The sequence below is a fragment of the Corythoichthys intestinalis genome, chromosome 21, assembly GCF_030265065.1.
Source record: "Corythoichthys intestinalis isolate RoL2023-P3 chromosome 21, ASM3026506v1, whole genome shotgun sequence".
NCBI classification, from domain to species: Eukaryota; Metazoa; Chordata; class Actinopteri; order Syngnathiformes; family Syngnathidae; genus Corythoichthys; species Corythoichthys intestinalis.
The window spans coordinates 29,885,610-29,901,059 of record NC_080415.1 but is presented as its reverse complement, the minus strand read 5'-3'; the positions used below and the strand labels follow the sequence as shown (position 1 = coordinate 29,901,059).

Sequence of the window (15,450 nt, the reverse complement as noted above, 5' to 3'; positions counted from 1 at the left end):
CCTGGCTAATGAAATATTTCAAATAGAACTTTGTTATGGGGAAAAAAAATTGAAAAAAATTCCCATTTGTCATGATATGACGCAATTTCGCCGTGGCATGACATCATGAGGCTGTACAACTCCGATGGACCCCACCACTCCTAGCTTCAAAAAATCCAAGGGGAAACCCTAAGCGTTGTTTGATAATGACTTCTTAACCAATATTGTCCAACTGCAAAAATCCGGTACAGATATATGCGGTCGTAAACTTAACATATTACGCTAATTGTATTGTGAACCCCCACTGGATGCTTTAATAATGATAAATGTAACAACTTCAAGGTTTTCCAAATATGAAAAATAAGAGAACAACTTCAACTAAAGTTATGGAAAAAGTGCCTATATTGCACCACAATATTTCTTGTTGAAATCATAATAGTGCAAACATCAGTTTTTTGGATCAAGTGCAAGTGCAACGTGCCAATAAGGCACTGCCATATCACATATGGCTCACACAGTGATGTCATATTGGCCCAAAACCGATGTCGATAGTGTGCGAAATCATTTTAAAGTGCTTTTATCGCAACTTTAAGTCAAATATTTGTCTTATTAAGTCTAATTATGTATCAATTACAAATATACCGATAGTGTTATTACTAGTAATATTTGTACATTTTTTTATTTCATTTTTTAGGCTTTTTTTTCATTGTGTTGTCTCATGTTTTCCAATATTTCTGTGGCAATACTTTGTAATACTTGTGTATTATTTGCTATGGTGCCAAGATACAACATTCTATCAATAGGTTCATGTACATACGTGACTGATGAAAGCATGTAGTGATGGTGTTGGCTCCTTACCTTCACAAATTCGGTCCAGCCGCTGTCTCTTGACTTTGTGTTTGTCGGTGAGGGACATGGCCTCCAAAAAGGATGTTTGGGCTCAACGGGGGGGGGGTGGCGATTAGGGGTTTACGACCACTGACAAGGTTCAGGCGCCTCTAGTGCACTGTCGGCACGGCTCCCCGGGGCATAACGCCTCGGCACATAAACCTGAAGCAGAAAAAGAAAAAAAAACATTGCACTTTATTAGAATCCACAAATACTGCCATTTTGACTGCAATTATCAACAAAATCAGTAATATCGATCAAGATCTTGATTACATATTTGTTAAGCATATTTTCAGACATTTTTTTCTATCTATACAATTTAAATCAGTATTTCTTTGTGAAATCATTTGTTTATTTGTGTAACATTTGATAGAATTTTCCAGTACCGTAATTTTTGGACTGTAAGGCGCACCTGACTATAAGCCGCCACGCACCAAATTTGACACGAAAACGGCATTTGTTCAAAGATAAGCCGCACTGGACTATAAGCCGCAGATGTCGTCACTGTATTATGGGATATTTACATCAAAACATTTTAACCGGGAACACTTTGTTTGACAGCGGGATCATAAGACTGCCATAAGACCAAATGAACCATCATGAAGCTTTGAACTAATTGGAAGCAAAGCTTCATTGCTTCAAGAAGCTTCATTTGGCCATCACCGCTCCCATGGGGTAGACAGTCAATCTCTGCTGCCACCTGCTGTCAACACTGTTGTTGTCTAACATGCCTCCTAGCATGCATTGAAGCGCCACAGATGTCAATAACATTTTAAAATTCATGTTCTGTGCTAATATTTCTTCAGTTACTTTTCCAGTTGTTTCATTAATTGCTAGCTCTGGTATTTGGTAACACTTTATTTGACAGTAGTGCCATAAAAATGTCATAAGGAGATCATAATTATGACATGACACTGCCACACGCATTAATGAATGTTTATGACAGATGTCATTTTGTGTCATCTGGCAAATTATCTCACTTTTGAATAGAAATAATCGAGTTAGTGACATTATTTGCCGGATAATACTTAATTCATTTGCTCCCAAAAACGTATAAATACGTTCTATTTTTAATTGTTTCAGTCTCCCAAAGATGTATTGAGACGTCTTTTACGTTTTGTTTTTCCAAAAAATACATCTCTGGGTCGTGATTCAATTTAGCTCCAAAGCACAAAGCTGAAAATCCATTTTGAAGCAATAAAACTGGCCACTGGAGGGCAGTAGCGCATTCGGTAAGAACCGCAACACGATTCAACGGCAATGAACGGTCAAGCCGCACGGCCGTGCGCCAGCGGAAGACGACCAAATGGATGCCAGGGGGCGGACGACCGAGCAGAACAACCGGTAGGACGCCCAGGATGCCAAGCGCTGGACGACCGAGCAGAACGACCGGGACCACTAGTGAGCGGACAATGTCTCAAAAAAATTCATCTTTATGAGGCAGACAGCGATGAGGGAAAAGTTTAACCGGCTGTCGCGGCCAGAACAGCGTCATCATTCAGTTAGTTATGTGTAAATAAATTGTTACTTTGCTATCAAAAGCTCTATTTGTCTTGTTGTCTATCTTATTTTGAAAGGAAAACATTATTCAGATGTTTGGGATGTAGCTAAAGCACAAAATAGCTGTGTATAAGTCAAAGTTATGTTTGAAATGTATGTTTTCACAAAAGCTCAATTTGTTTTTTTCATCAGAAATTGGAAAATTGCTCAAACTAAGCTATTTTCTAATGCTTATTTCTAAAGAACGGAAAAAGATATTTATTTATTTATTTATTTTTTTTAAACAGAATTTTCTGTGGGCCTTGCAAAATCAGTCAAAATCCAGTAAAACAGCCGGGAGTGAAGGGCCTTGCTCCGTTGAAAATGGCTGGGAGTGAATGAGTTAATGACATCTGTCATACTCATTCATGAATGTCCATGATAGTGTCATGTCACAATTATGTCTTATGGCAGTCTTATGACACCGCTGTCAAATAAAGTGTTACCTACTAACCCAAATAAATAACAAATAAGCCGCACTGGACTATTAGCCCCAGGATTCAAAATAAGGGGAAAAAGTAGCATTTTATAGTCCAAAAATTACAGTAATACTTTGTACTTTTATTGCTGGATGATTTTTTTTTTTTTTTTGTTCAGTTCGCGCTACAGTGTACAGACGAAGACAGGCGAAGACGAAAAACCACTTGAAGGACCCACCAAAAAGAGAAGAAAATTAGGTAAATAGTTAATCCTAAAATAACACTACCTGAAATAAAAAGGAAAATGTAACAACACATTGAGCCCAGTAGAGGGTAGTTAAAAGCAACTCAGAGTTTAACTCAATCTAGAGGGAATCAATGCACGTCTCCTTCCCATTTAACAACTTTAACAGGAATTCCCGCAGTGTGAAAACGCATCTTATTCGCTAATCGCCGGCACGCATCGCGCGCAATCACCAACAAATGTCTTGTTGTTCAAGAGAAAAGCGAAAAGCAAGACAAGCTGGCTTCTTTATCTCCTCGCTGGCACAAGTACAGTGCAAGTGCAGCAAAAAAAAAAAAAAAATTCACACAAAAAGGATTAATTGTTGTGCTAAAAAACTGCTTGTTCAGTACCACAGGCTGCCTTCCTCCCCACTACTACATAGACATTTTTGTCTTGTGTAAGCAAGCAAGCAGCACAAATAAAACACCGTCCTTGCCTGAGGTCTTGAAAGTCCTCTATCAAGAGAAGCGGTCCGAAAATGCAGCTATCCAATTGTTTACAATAGGGAAGAAACACTCTCAACAAGGTAAGGTACCCTAATGGCAGTGAAAAGGAAAAAAAAACATTATCTTGCTAGTTTTGCGCATCTTGATACAGAGTAAGTCCAATACAAAAATCGATTCAGGAGCCAAAATAGAGCCATAAGAACGGTTTTTAAAAAAGTCAATTATCAACCAGTCCTTTATACAAGTGTTGCAAGTTGGGGTGAAAATATATCGAAAAGCCAGTACTTCTCAATGATTTACTGTTACGCCATGGAAGGAAGAAGTAAACAGTTCGCACTAGGGATGTCCCGATCCAGGTTTTTGCACTTCCTATCCGATACAGATATTGTTTTGCTCTTCCGATCCGATACTGGCCGATACCGATACCAGCCTATCTGAGCATGTGTTAAAGTTTAAAGTTATTTAGCCTCCTTACTTAGTTGTCAGACTCATGTTGAAAAAGGTTTTAGTACTCTTGATAACAACTATCCAGCTGAATTAGGTGAGTTTGAATAACAACGGTTGGTAACAAGAAACTGACCTGTTTATTCAGTGACAAACACAAAACATTATAAATAACAAACAGAAATGGCTTAGTCAGTCAGTAAAACGTGCAAATAATATTGTGAACCGTCTTAAAAAAGCAAAACAGACAAACAACCTCAGTGGAAAATCCCACAAAACCCCCAAGCTATTCAATGCTTTTAATGTTTCGTGCATTAGTTACAAAAAAAGTATAAAAAGCCTCTCAGGTTTAAATAAACGACTATTGCAGTATCAAGTTAACATTTTAAAACAGTAAATAAAATACTCAAGACCCCATTCTGTATCAGCAGCTTTAAACTACATTCAATTCATTTAATTTTGCGAATCAACTGTTAAAGTTGTTAAAATTGCTCCCGTGTTTCCACAATTTCCCTTCTGTCTACTTTCGACATGTGAAAGTTTTAAAACTGTTTTGAAGATAGATTCAAGTCATGATTTTGTCGATTTAGGAGTATTTTAGATAAAAAGTTAATTAGGTTCGCTTGGAAGGTTCACAACAGCCTACTAGGGAAGTCTCCTGCTTTAAGATGGCGGCTGTTTTCAACTAGTTTTCAATACTTCAATGTCGCTAACGCCGTCAAGTCTGTCATTTGGCATCTAATTCTACAGTATATACATATGATATCTATTATCTACAGTAAAACGATGTTGACGTAGTTTGTAGCGGCTATCAGCAGCAGTCAGGTATTCTTGTGTTTTTTTATCCAGCGGCATGAGTTGAGCTAAAGCCGTGAGTTGAGCATTGGCATTACCCGGGTCTATGACAAGCATTATGTTTACTTTTGGGACGCAATGCGGTCAGTTTCTCATTGCGTCCCGAAGACCATGCTGTGTATTAGTTCGGCTTTACTTGACATATTTCAATAATCAGAATTTGGATGTTTGTGAACTGTTCTCAAATCTTCCACGGCCGAATCGCTCAAGGATGTAATGACCGTGGTTCTAAGTGTTGGATGGTGTGTCTTTACTCTCGAGAGATAATGGCTCGTCATCCAGAATGAATTCTTCGGCAATGATTCTTGTTATTCCCTTGGCTTTGGGACTGTCAAGTGCCAGTTTGTCACGCATAGCAAAAGTTTCTGCCAGTGTTAGTTGCGTAGGACCTTTCTTTTTGTCTTCGGTTTTCTTAACATATTTCTTATATTGTTTGTTGTGGTATTTCGCTAAATGCTTGATTAGATTGGTTGTATTAAAACTTCTTACAGCTTTACCACCATGCTTGACTGTATTGTGGCATATGTTGCACTCTGCTTCTTCGTCTTTGTCGTCCTTTAAGGTGAAATGATCCCACACAGCTGACATTTTTACCGATAAAGTCTCTCGGTAAATTGGGAGACGGTAATGTAAATGTAGTGTGCTAAAGGTGTGCCGTAAAATGAGGACCGGATTTTAGGGAAACCGAAGCAAAAACTGGAATGGATCTAAACTGTAAACATACACGCAGGGCACATTTTTTGACCATTTGATACAGAAAAATACCGAATTTAATAAAATGAAACGATAATAAATTCAAATTGATTAGAAACATTAACTCAGAGCACAATATGCCAAACAAAAATTAATAATACAAAAACGAGTGTCATATTTGTGCAGCACTTGTATCGTATAGCATGACCTAGATCATGTCTAATGCTGCAGGCAGTATCAGCTCCTTCCCTATGGTGTGGGGGGTTTTTTTGTGCCGAGTTGTACGGTCACCCTATATGACGCTTCCAGTGCTTGCTGGTTTAGTGATGTAGCACTCACAAAGCGGGACGATTGTTGGCAATATTCGGCACGTTTCCGCTGAAAAAAATCAAGCGCTTATCAATGTGATTAGGGTCTAATGTATATGAATGACGTCCTAATTGATTTGGCTTCATGATGTCTGCTGCAAACATTTTTAGACACAGTAAACATACCAGTCTTTCCCCCTCTCCCACTGCATTAAAAAGTGATGCCAAATGCTATATACGCTTTAGCTCTTCATATCTCCAGTGCTCTTGGCTGTGTGCTCGTTTGATGCAAAAATTCTGCGCACACTCTGAAAATGAGAGCGCTACTGCCACTCATTGAGTGGATGTGCAATTACACGTTATTCTAGCACAGCAAAAAAGTACCGTGAGGTCACATGTGCACACACGTACCCCAACCCCCCCCTGGCATGGCTTTGCACCCCGCTGAGAGGGGCGGGGGTGCACCACTATTTGAGAAAGACTGCGTAAAGTTGATATATCGTGATACTTTATAGCCTAAAAGGAATAGTGTCTATGTTAGCTGCTATTGAAGGCGCTAGACATCCAATTCATCTTGACTGGATTGGACGTCTACCGCCGTCAATGGCACCGAAACCAGAGCATTCAAAGTCAATCTTGTTGGCATTTCCAGTAACCCAAAATCAACACGAAGTGATCCGTAAATGCCCCAAAATCAAAAGGAAGTAACCCATAAATGACTCCAAAAGGAAAAGGAAATGACCGAAAATCAACAAAAAATGACAGTGAAATGCCTCGATTTGAACTGGCTGGTTGCCTGGCATTGTCTGCCACTGACGGCTATAGACGTCCAATGAATGAATGTTCCAGTTCAAATGGATTGAATGTCTTCTAGTGATAAACTCATTCCATTTCATAGCAGATGGATGAAAAGAGATATTTTTTCTGTCAGTAAAGTGCAAGTTTCTGTAAGTTAGTCTAACATGCCGGGACTGGCAATATCAGAAAACCAGATGTTGGACGACTGGCCCCGCCATTGTCTGTCAGCGGGGGATTCGGAGGCGTAGTCATGGTTTCAATCAGCCACGAGTCGAAACACTTAGCGGCCTCATTAGTTGATTAATGGATTTAGCGGCTGAAGGGTACTTGACAAGTGATCGATCACTGCAACTGAGTGCTGGTGAAACCTACTTGCGGTTCTTTGGTCAGTGGTCAAAACCACCTTGGCTTTTTGGATAGTCAAACCGTCAAAGGATTTTGCGGCAGTAGGATCATAAACACCAAATATTTGGGTGAAATGTTGGAAATAGCTAGATCTCAAGCAGGCTTGCACAATAATATCATTTGAACGTCGCAATGCGCAATAGTCCGATTGCAGGTTTTGCAATTGTTTTTTGTTTTTTTCATTTTTTAAATGTAAACTTTTGTTTTTCCTCATAAAAGCAGCAATTGTGCAGAGACATAGCTTCCTGGATCCCTTTTATTTTCACCAATCTTCATCATTTACAGATAAACCCCCTTAGCCTGGATTAAATGGTATTATATGAGGGCTGTCCCGATCACATATTTTTGCACCAGAGTCAAAGTCACCTGATTTTGAGATTCTGCCTATACCGAGTCCCGAACCGATACTGAAAAAAAAAGTTAATTTTGGCTTTGACGCTCATGCTGCAGAGAACAGCGTCTCACTTACACAATGAATGAGTTGCCATAGCACCCTTCCGACTGTGTACTTGGCATGTGACGGTATGATAGACGGTATGATAATCTTAAACCAAAATATCACGTTTTCACGGTTTTGCAATTACAGCTCTAAAATGTGTTACTTTGAGATATCTGCGTTTGAAAGAAGAAGAAAAACAAACAAAAAAAAAAAAAAAAAAGTTTTTCCATTTGACAGGATTTTTATTATTCAAAACATTAGCAAACTGGAACATAAGTATAAGGTTAAGTTAGAATACATTTAAAAAAATAACTAACTATTCTGAATAAAATTAAAATAAATGCAGTCCTTTAGAGCCTAAGCCCATAGCCACAGCTCCACATTATTACCATCTGAACAAAAATTGAATTATTTTCCATAAAAAGCACGTGTGTATGACTTGTATTATGTTTACATTATATACACACTTTTTCTCAACCTAGACAGTTGCCAGATAGAAAAAAAATATATATTTTACCACCGCTAGACACACTAAACCCGCTGGAGTTAACACTCGTAGCTCAGGGGAAACATTCATGTTCATAAAGGTGTGTGAAATTTCCGATTCCTAGATTATTCGCGATTCGGCCGCTGAAGATTGGACAACAATTCACAAACATCCATATTCCGATTATTTAAGTACGCTAAGTAAAGCGTAAATAAAACACAATCAGCGCGGTCTTCGGGACGCAATGAGGAACATCCACAACTCGTGCCGCTAGATAAAAAAAAAAAAAACGCCGACAGCCAATACAAACAATGCCCAGTTGCTACAAACTTCACCCGCTTGCAACAAACTACGCCCACATAATGGTACGGTAGATATCACATGTATATAGAACTAGATGCAAAATGACATGACTTGGCAGTGTTAGCACGTGTATAGAGAACTAGCAACTAATAGCTGGGAAGGAGTGTGAACCAATTATCGATTTGTAATCGAATCGTAGCCTCTGAATCGTAATCGAATTGTGAGGTGCTCCAAGATTCCCACCTTTAATTTGTACAATTGCTAAATCATATTGAAGGTATTGCCTTCTCGGCAGCCACCCTCCACAAACATGTTTTACATGTCGGTTGGCCCTCCTCCTCAAAGCCGCAGCCGTCTGTAAGTTTTCTGGAGCTGAAGTATTCCCATACCGGCGATTTCGTTTTCTTCGATGGGGGAAAAAGTTCAGCAGTTTCACCTCCCCCAGCCATCGTGTAGCACAGCTGACTCACTGGCACTGAGCAACAACCAGTAGGGGAGGGTTGTGTCATACAGCTGCAAGTGAGGGATTTCTCCATGCACTTTTGGGACATAAAAAAAAAAAGCTAATACCTTAGGGACGGTATGACAGAAAAATTTTGCGGTTTCGAAACCTTGATGTTTTCATACCACGGTATACATTGAAACTGGTAATCGGCACATGTCTATTGAGTACCATGCTTAACGATGATTAACACATTTGTGCTTTTGATTGTAGCGCTACCAAGGCATCTCTGGCCAGATCAAAGCTACAAATCTGTCAATCATCGTTAACTTTAAGTACCATATATCAGCTGCACTGGTGACCAAGAAAACAGTTTGGTCGCACTGCTTAGCAGGAGAGAGGCAGAAAGGCTTTGCGAGCATGGGGCAGAAAAACATAAACCCCGATCCTTTTCACCCGATTCTCTGAAAAATCGGCCCGATTTTTGATCACGTGATCATATCGGGACATCTCTAATGAATACCATGTGGTCATAGTGAATCAACCAAAGTCCCAATCATCTGGTGAAGATTCTTTTAGTTTTAATATCGCAATATACAGTATATGGAAAACCCTCTATAGGTCGCAATGTCAGTTTTTTCCAATATCATTCAGCCCGAATCTCAAGATGTTGAACAATTGGCCGCCTTAGAGTGATGAAAGAGGTGGCATCAATTAGCCTCCAGCTCAAACACTTAGCGGCCTCATTAGTCGATTAATGGATTAGTAGCAGACGAGTATTTGACAAGTGATTGATTGCCGTTGTTGCTTGTGGTCGTTTAACTGAGTGCTGGTGAACTGCGATCTGGGGCTTTAGATTCAGGGGCAGTTTACATGGCAACTCTGCGACACGAAGACGCAATGACTGTGTTGCGGAGTGGCCTTGCGTTCGTATGGTGTCGGCGAAGACTGAAGGCAAAGACGCAAACATTCAAATCTTGCTTCCAAAGTGGAAGAATTGGATTGTGGGGGCTTGCTCCGCATGCATATCCAAAGCTCCTGCGGCGCGGGACCACCCCGATAACGTCATCACTCGTACACGTCACATTGGGCGTGCGCAGTGGTGCTACTAAACATTAAAAGCAGCAATTATGTCGACTTTAATTTACTGTTTTTATAATATTTTTAATGTAAATATGTTGAATGTTTCGATTTTTGTGCCTTTTTGAACAAAAGAAAATGCCATTGCTTGGAGTGGGCGGGCAATCCGGGCATGTTGTCTTCCGGGCTGAGGCGGTCAAAGTGCATTATTCGCTGTCGCCTTGTAAATCTGCACTGCCCCCTAGGGCTGGCATGAATACCACATCGTTTTAATGCGGAATTGTGACATTGTTCAAATGGAGACGGAACCATATAAATGCAAACATGAAATTTTTCGTCTTCTCGGAGAGTCACCATGTAAATGGCCCCTTAGATTTAGACTCAAACAAGAAAATGAAGAACCAAGGACAACAGGGCCGGATGTATGGGGGGGGGGGGGGGGGGGGCATGGCCCACCCAGACATGAGTCGTGCCCACCCAATCAAAATGTCTGGAATATCTATTGTAGCACCGCACTGGATATAGACAACGCACGGAGAGTTGGTCTCACCTACTTTTTTATTGCAGGATTAACGGTTACTGTTGGCCGAAACCACGCCGAACAACCAATCACCAAATCAAGCTGTTTTTCCAACCTCGTTTGTTATCCGCGCGCTTCTCCTCCAGACACATTCTCGCAGTCGGACATCCGTGCATTAATGACGTCACCAGCCACAACAAAGCGTCGCTATATTGAAATGGGGGCAAAACACGAGTCACAAGCAGTTGCTCTGTCGTGCATTGTAGTACAAACGCAAAGAACTTTTGTCTTATTTGCGGTCTTTTTTTTCGTCGGAATGACTAAAAGTTGCCGTGTTGCGGGTTGTAACACAAGGAAGAGTTCGGAGCCGCATTTGAAGTTCTTCATTCTTCCTCGTGAGAAGAAAAGGACAAGCTGAAAGCAATCAATCGAGGAACAGTAAAAGACTGTTCTTGCCTGTGGGAACCTAAATCCAGGCACATTTACGTTTGCAGCAGACATTTTATTAATGGTGAGTAAACTTTAATCGATTTTTTTTGCCCCAATTAGCTGCTAGGATTCATTAGACTAGGCAGTGGTTTTTATTACCGTAACCGACAACTCACAAAGCGTTATTTTTCTTTTGCCGTGAACTGCTCTGATCGGTCAATCGGTATATTATTGGCCTGGTGGGAATGGGTTATTTTGCCGTGACGTGTTCACGGCTAAATAACGCTTGGAGGCGAATTACCGGTTACGGCAGAAATAATCACTCCGTATATACTACCAGTTTTCTTAGTTCCACACAGTACATATTCCACGTAATTGATAAAGGTCAACTTACTGGGTGACTTTATGAGGTAGTTGTAGATGTTTCCGAACTCCACTGCAGGCAATTCCTTTGGATTGTTTATCCAGCTATCAGCTGCGACTTTGTATGGGCAGATTTGCAGGCCGATTCACGCAAATTTTAAGTTGTATCGCCTCCTCGCGTCGTCGGCAGTGACTCGTGTTTATAATAAGTCATGTTTAAGACGTTTTTATGAAAAAAAGACGCAAAACACAGCTGAAATATATGAAATTCAGACAACGTTTATCTATGGATGTTTATTTGTGCGTGCCCCCACCTCAAAATGGCGACACGTTGCTATGCGAGATGACGTCATCGTGACATCACACCAACTGCGAGAATAAGTAGATACATTGCCCTCCATAATTATTGGCACCCCTGAAAAAGATATGTTTTTTAGTTTCTAATATATTTTTTTCAATTCAAATAATATGGGACCTTAATGGAAAAAAAGAGAAAAATCCAACCTTCAATACAAGTGCATTCATTCAGTGGGGAAAAAATCCCACATAAAGAAAAAAATATTTGACATCCAATAATGTGTGTCACAATTATTAGCACCCCTGGTGTTAATACTTTGTACAACCCCCTTTTGCCAACAAAACAAGGTCTGGGGACTGAGATGGCCATGGGAGGAGCTTGATTTTGTGTCTGGTGAACCATTTCTGTGTAGATTTGGCCATATGTTTAGGGTCATTGTCTTGCTGAAAGACCCAATGACGACCCATCTTCAGCTTTTGGGCAGAGGGCAACAGATTTTGATTTAAAATGTCCTGGTATTTCAAAGCATTCATGATGCCATGCATCCTAACAAGGTTCCCAGGGCCTTTGGAAGCGAAACAGCTCCACAGCATCACTGACCCACCCCCATACTTCACAGTGGGTATGAGGTGCTTTTCAGCATGCGCATCTTTCGTGGCACGCCAGACCCACTTAGAGTATTTGTTCAGTTCCTAGACCTTGTTTTGTTGGCAAAAGGGGGTTGTACAAAGTATTAACACCAGGGGTGCTAATAATTGTAACACACATTTTTTTATGTCAAATAATTATTTCTTTATGTGGGATTTTCCCCACTGAATGAATGCACTTGTATTGAAGGTTGGATTTTTCTCTTTTTTTCCATTAAGGTCCCATATTATTTGAATTAAAAATAAATTATTAGAAGCTAAAAAACACATCTTTTTCAGGGGTGCCAATAATTATGGAGGGCACTGTAGATGAATGAAAAAAAAAACAAAAAAAAACAAAAGAAAAACAAAAAAATAAACCCCCAAAAATTAATGCAACCTCAACGGGACACAAGCCAGTGTCCTACTTGCGCCGGTCCCAAGCCCGGAGAAATGCAGAGGGTAAAAAAAAAAAAGCCTGCATTGGGGGTGCCCCCTCAAGATTTCTTAGTGCCCACTCTGGTGGGTAAACCTAGATCCGGGCCTGTAGGATAATCTGATTTGGAAATGTAAAAAAAACCCAAAACATCATCTTAAAGCCGTAAACCCTAAGTCTAGTAAACCTGAAGCAGACTTGATCTATCCTTGTTGTTGCCATCGATCTTCCAACCGTGAAGCAAATACAGACAGATCCAAATGAACCTGGACTAGTCTGTTCCGAAGACCATCCATGGGAGAATAAGGCTCAGCGGGCGTCTCTGGATGTGACTGAATTATTCAAAAGGTCACGGCCACCTGCTTCCCGTGTGAGGCCTAGGCTCGGTTGGTAAAACACCCAAGGAAGTCACTCAGAGACAAGCAGTCATCAATTTCACCCTCAAACGCATCCAGGGCTAATTGGCCACAATTAATTAGCTGACATTAAGCCACAGGAGCCGGTTAGGAGGAGACGGAAGGGTTTTCCAATGAATCTCGTGATGGAAGGTGACTGGGGATGCGCCAATAGCAATAAATCTCCACCAGTGTCAGTCAAGTGTCGCGTGGCTAAGATTTACTCCATCTGATGCTAAAGTGATGGATAGGTGTAAAAAATCTATGCAACCTTCTACGGCATTTTCGTTCGAAACAGTATTTTCATTAGCTCTTAGAAATAGAACTAAACCACACCGTGGGGACTGAAGGTTTCCAAAAGTTGTCAATAAAGATTAACAAGGGAAATTCTAAACCTGAATGCTGAAATGAACAACTTCCGATGTCTTTTATGCGCCAACTTTTACCACTGATAGCGCTTTTTGGATGATTTAACGTCAATATATTTGGCAGTTAAACGGAGACGAAATCTGCAACAGCAGCAGCAGTAGAACTGTCGGCGGCAGAAGCGGGCATTTTATTGTTCATCTTGACACTACACTAATTTGACAGTTTAAAGCTCTCTAAAGATTAAAATGATGTCGGATTAGAGGGGGAAGATCTTTCACACGGAGCAGTTCAATGGGTTGCGTATTACACAAGAGCAAATGATTAACAGTCAAATAACGCCCAGAAAAATATGGCAACCACACAGAATGAATGCAATCAATCATCAGTCAACTTATGTTCTACAAAAATATGAGCAGCTTTTTTCTGAGGAAACACTTTTCAAGATGATTAAAAATGTGAATTGAAGGACCATTTATTATATGCGCTAAATGATCAAACTGCTTCAAGTTTCATCTGTTAGACACACAAACATAAGAATCCTAAATCGGCACTACAAACTCTGAAGAAAATATGAAGAGCACTTTAAAAAGATGACATTAGATAACGCTCAGCAGTTTCCTTGCACCCAAGAAGGATGACAGAGAAATTTAGAAGCACAGCAACTATTACAGTAATCCGACATTGTGCGACAGAGTTTGTTGAAAAGCTCAGCAGGACTCTGCAGAGATGCCGATGCCAGCCTCTTCTAAAGCTCAAGAGCAGATCAAATGCGTCTCTGTCGGATGTAAGAAAATTGGGACGCTTGAAAGAAATAATAAACTATAGTCAAAGATTTTTCCTGTTAGTCTGTCTCACCTTCTTTAAGACTAGGTCTCGACTTGGTCTTATGCCCTCCGAGTTTTAGTCTTTACTTGATCTCAAAACCATTCAGTGTCACTCGTGACTGCAGTTATAATTATGATTGTCTGTCATCGATAACGCTAGATGAACATTTGTTCATTGGGGGGGTGGATGCACATCCCCTCATCCCATCCCTGAAGGCTGGTTCATGGGGGCGCAGAATGGCCCGGAGGACCACCCTTTTTCACTCGTCTGCAATACTATCACGTCTGATGGGATTCACGCATGACTAGGTGCAATTAGACTAGAGGCGTGCAAAATTTCCGATTTTTAGATTATTTGCGATTCGGTCATGGAAGATTCTAGAACCATTCACAAACATCCAAATTCCTATTATCGAATCGTACCAGGTAAAGCGGAACTAAAACACAGCCAGCGCGGTCTTCGGGATGCAATAAGGAATGGACCGAGCAGGGGTCGCGTTAACCGAATATTTTCCGTCGTTGACCAGTTTTTTAAAACGGTGACGGAAAAAACTGAAGTCCATCTGTCATTTTGACAGGTTGCAATTCACACCCAAGACCACAGGGTGGCGAGTGAGCATATTAATTAGCTATTGTCTCTCTTGATGCATGACATTGTTGGCCTTACTCGGAAAAATGTCAAGGCAACTGAGTGTCCGAAGTTTCTTCAAAAAGCCCCAAAACGACGATGGTGTTGATAAAAGAGGTGAAAAAAGAGGGACTGATGCAGTGGAGGATGAAGGACAGACAAGCAATCAGCCCTCGGCAACTACTGAGCGAGCAAGCGGCAGCAAGGAGGAAGGTAAGAGACTGCGTTCAGGCCACAGCAGGTGAACTGTTAATTTCATTGTTCCATATGTAGCCTACCTACTAGGGCCACAGTCAGCTGTTTTTGTCATTGCCGAGAAAAAGTGACATATTCATCTGCTTGATGTGTGATGGCACGGTGTGGATTCTCTGTTAAGCTTGTTGGGACAGAATATTAATTAAAAATGAATGAAAACTAAATACTATTGAATATGTCTTTATTATCATTTTAAAAATTTAAGTGACGGGTAAAAATAGATTATGACCGGATTTTTATGACCCTGTCAGTCAAAATGACAGACAACGAAAAAGTCTAGCGCAACCTCTGGGACCGAGAGTAAATATCATGTTTAACTCATGCCGCTAGATAAAAAAAACAATTATAACTGACTGCGGCCGACAAACATCGCCCAGTTGCTAGTTGCTACAAACATACGGCTACGGTAGATATCACATATATGTAGAACTAGATGCGAAATGACAGACGACGGCGGCGTCAGAACATGTATTAGAGAACTAGATATGTAAAAGAC

At 40.6% G+C, this 15,450-nt stretch overlaps 1 protein-coding gene across 3 annotated transcripts in view; it reads right to left on the bottom strand.

Annotated features, from left to right (window-relative positions):
* The window catches only part of ctbp2l (C-terminal binding protein 2, like), a 164,025-nt gene that overhangs the window by 85,356 nt on the left and 63,219 nt on the right, over nucleotides 1-15,450 (bottom strand). For all 3 annotated transcript variants that reach the window (XM_057826303.1, XM_057826300.1, XM_057826301.1), the window contains exon 2: nucleotides 838-1,029. In XM_057826303.1, coding sequence (XP_057682286.1) covers nucleotides 838-895 — 58 coding nt within the window. In that variant the 5' untranslated portion in view covers nucleotides 896-1,029. The remainder of the gene's footprint in view (nucleotides 1-837; nucleotides 1,030-15,450) is intronic.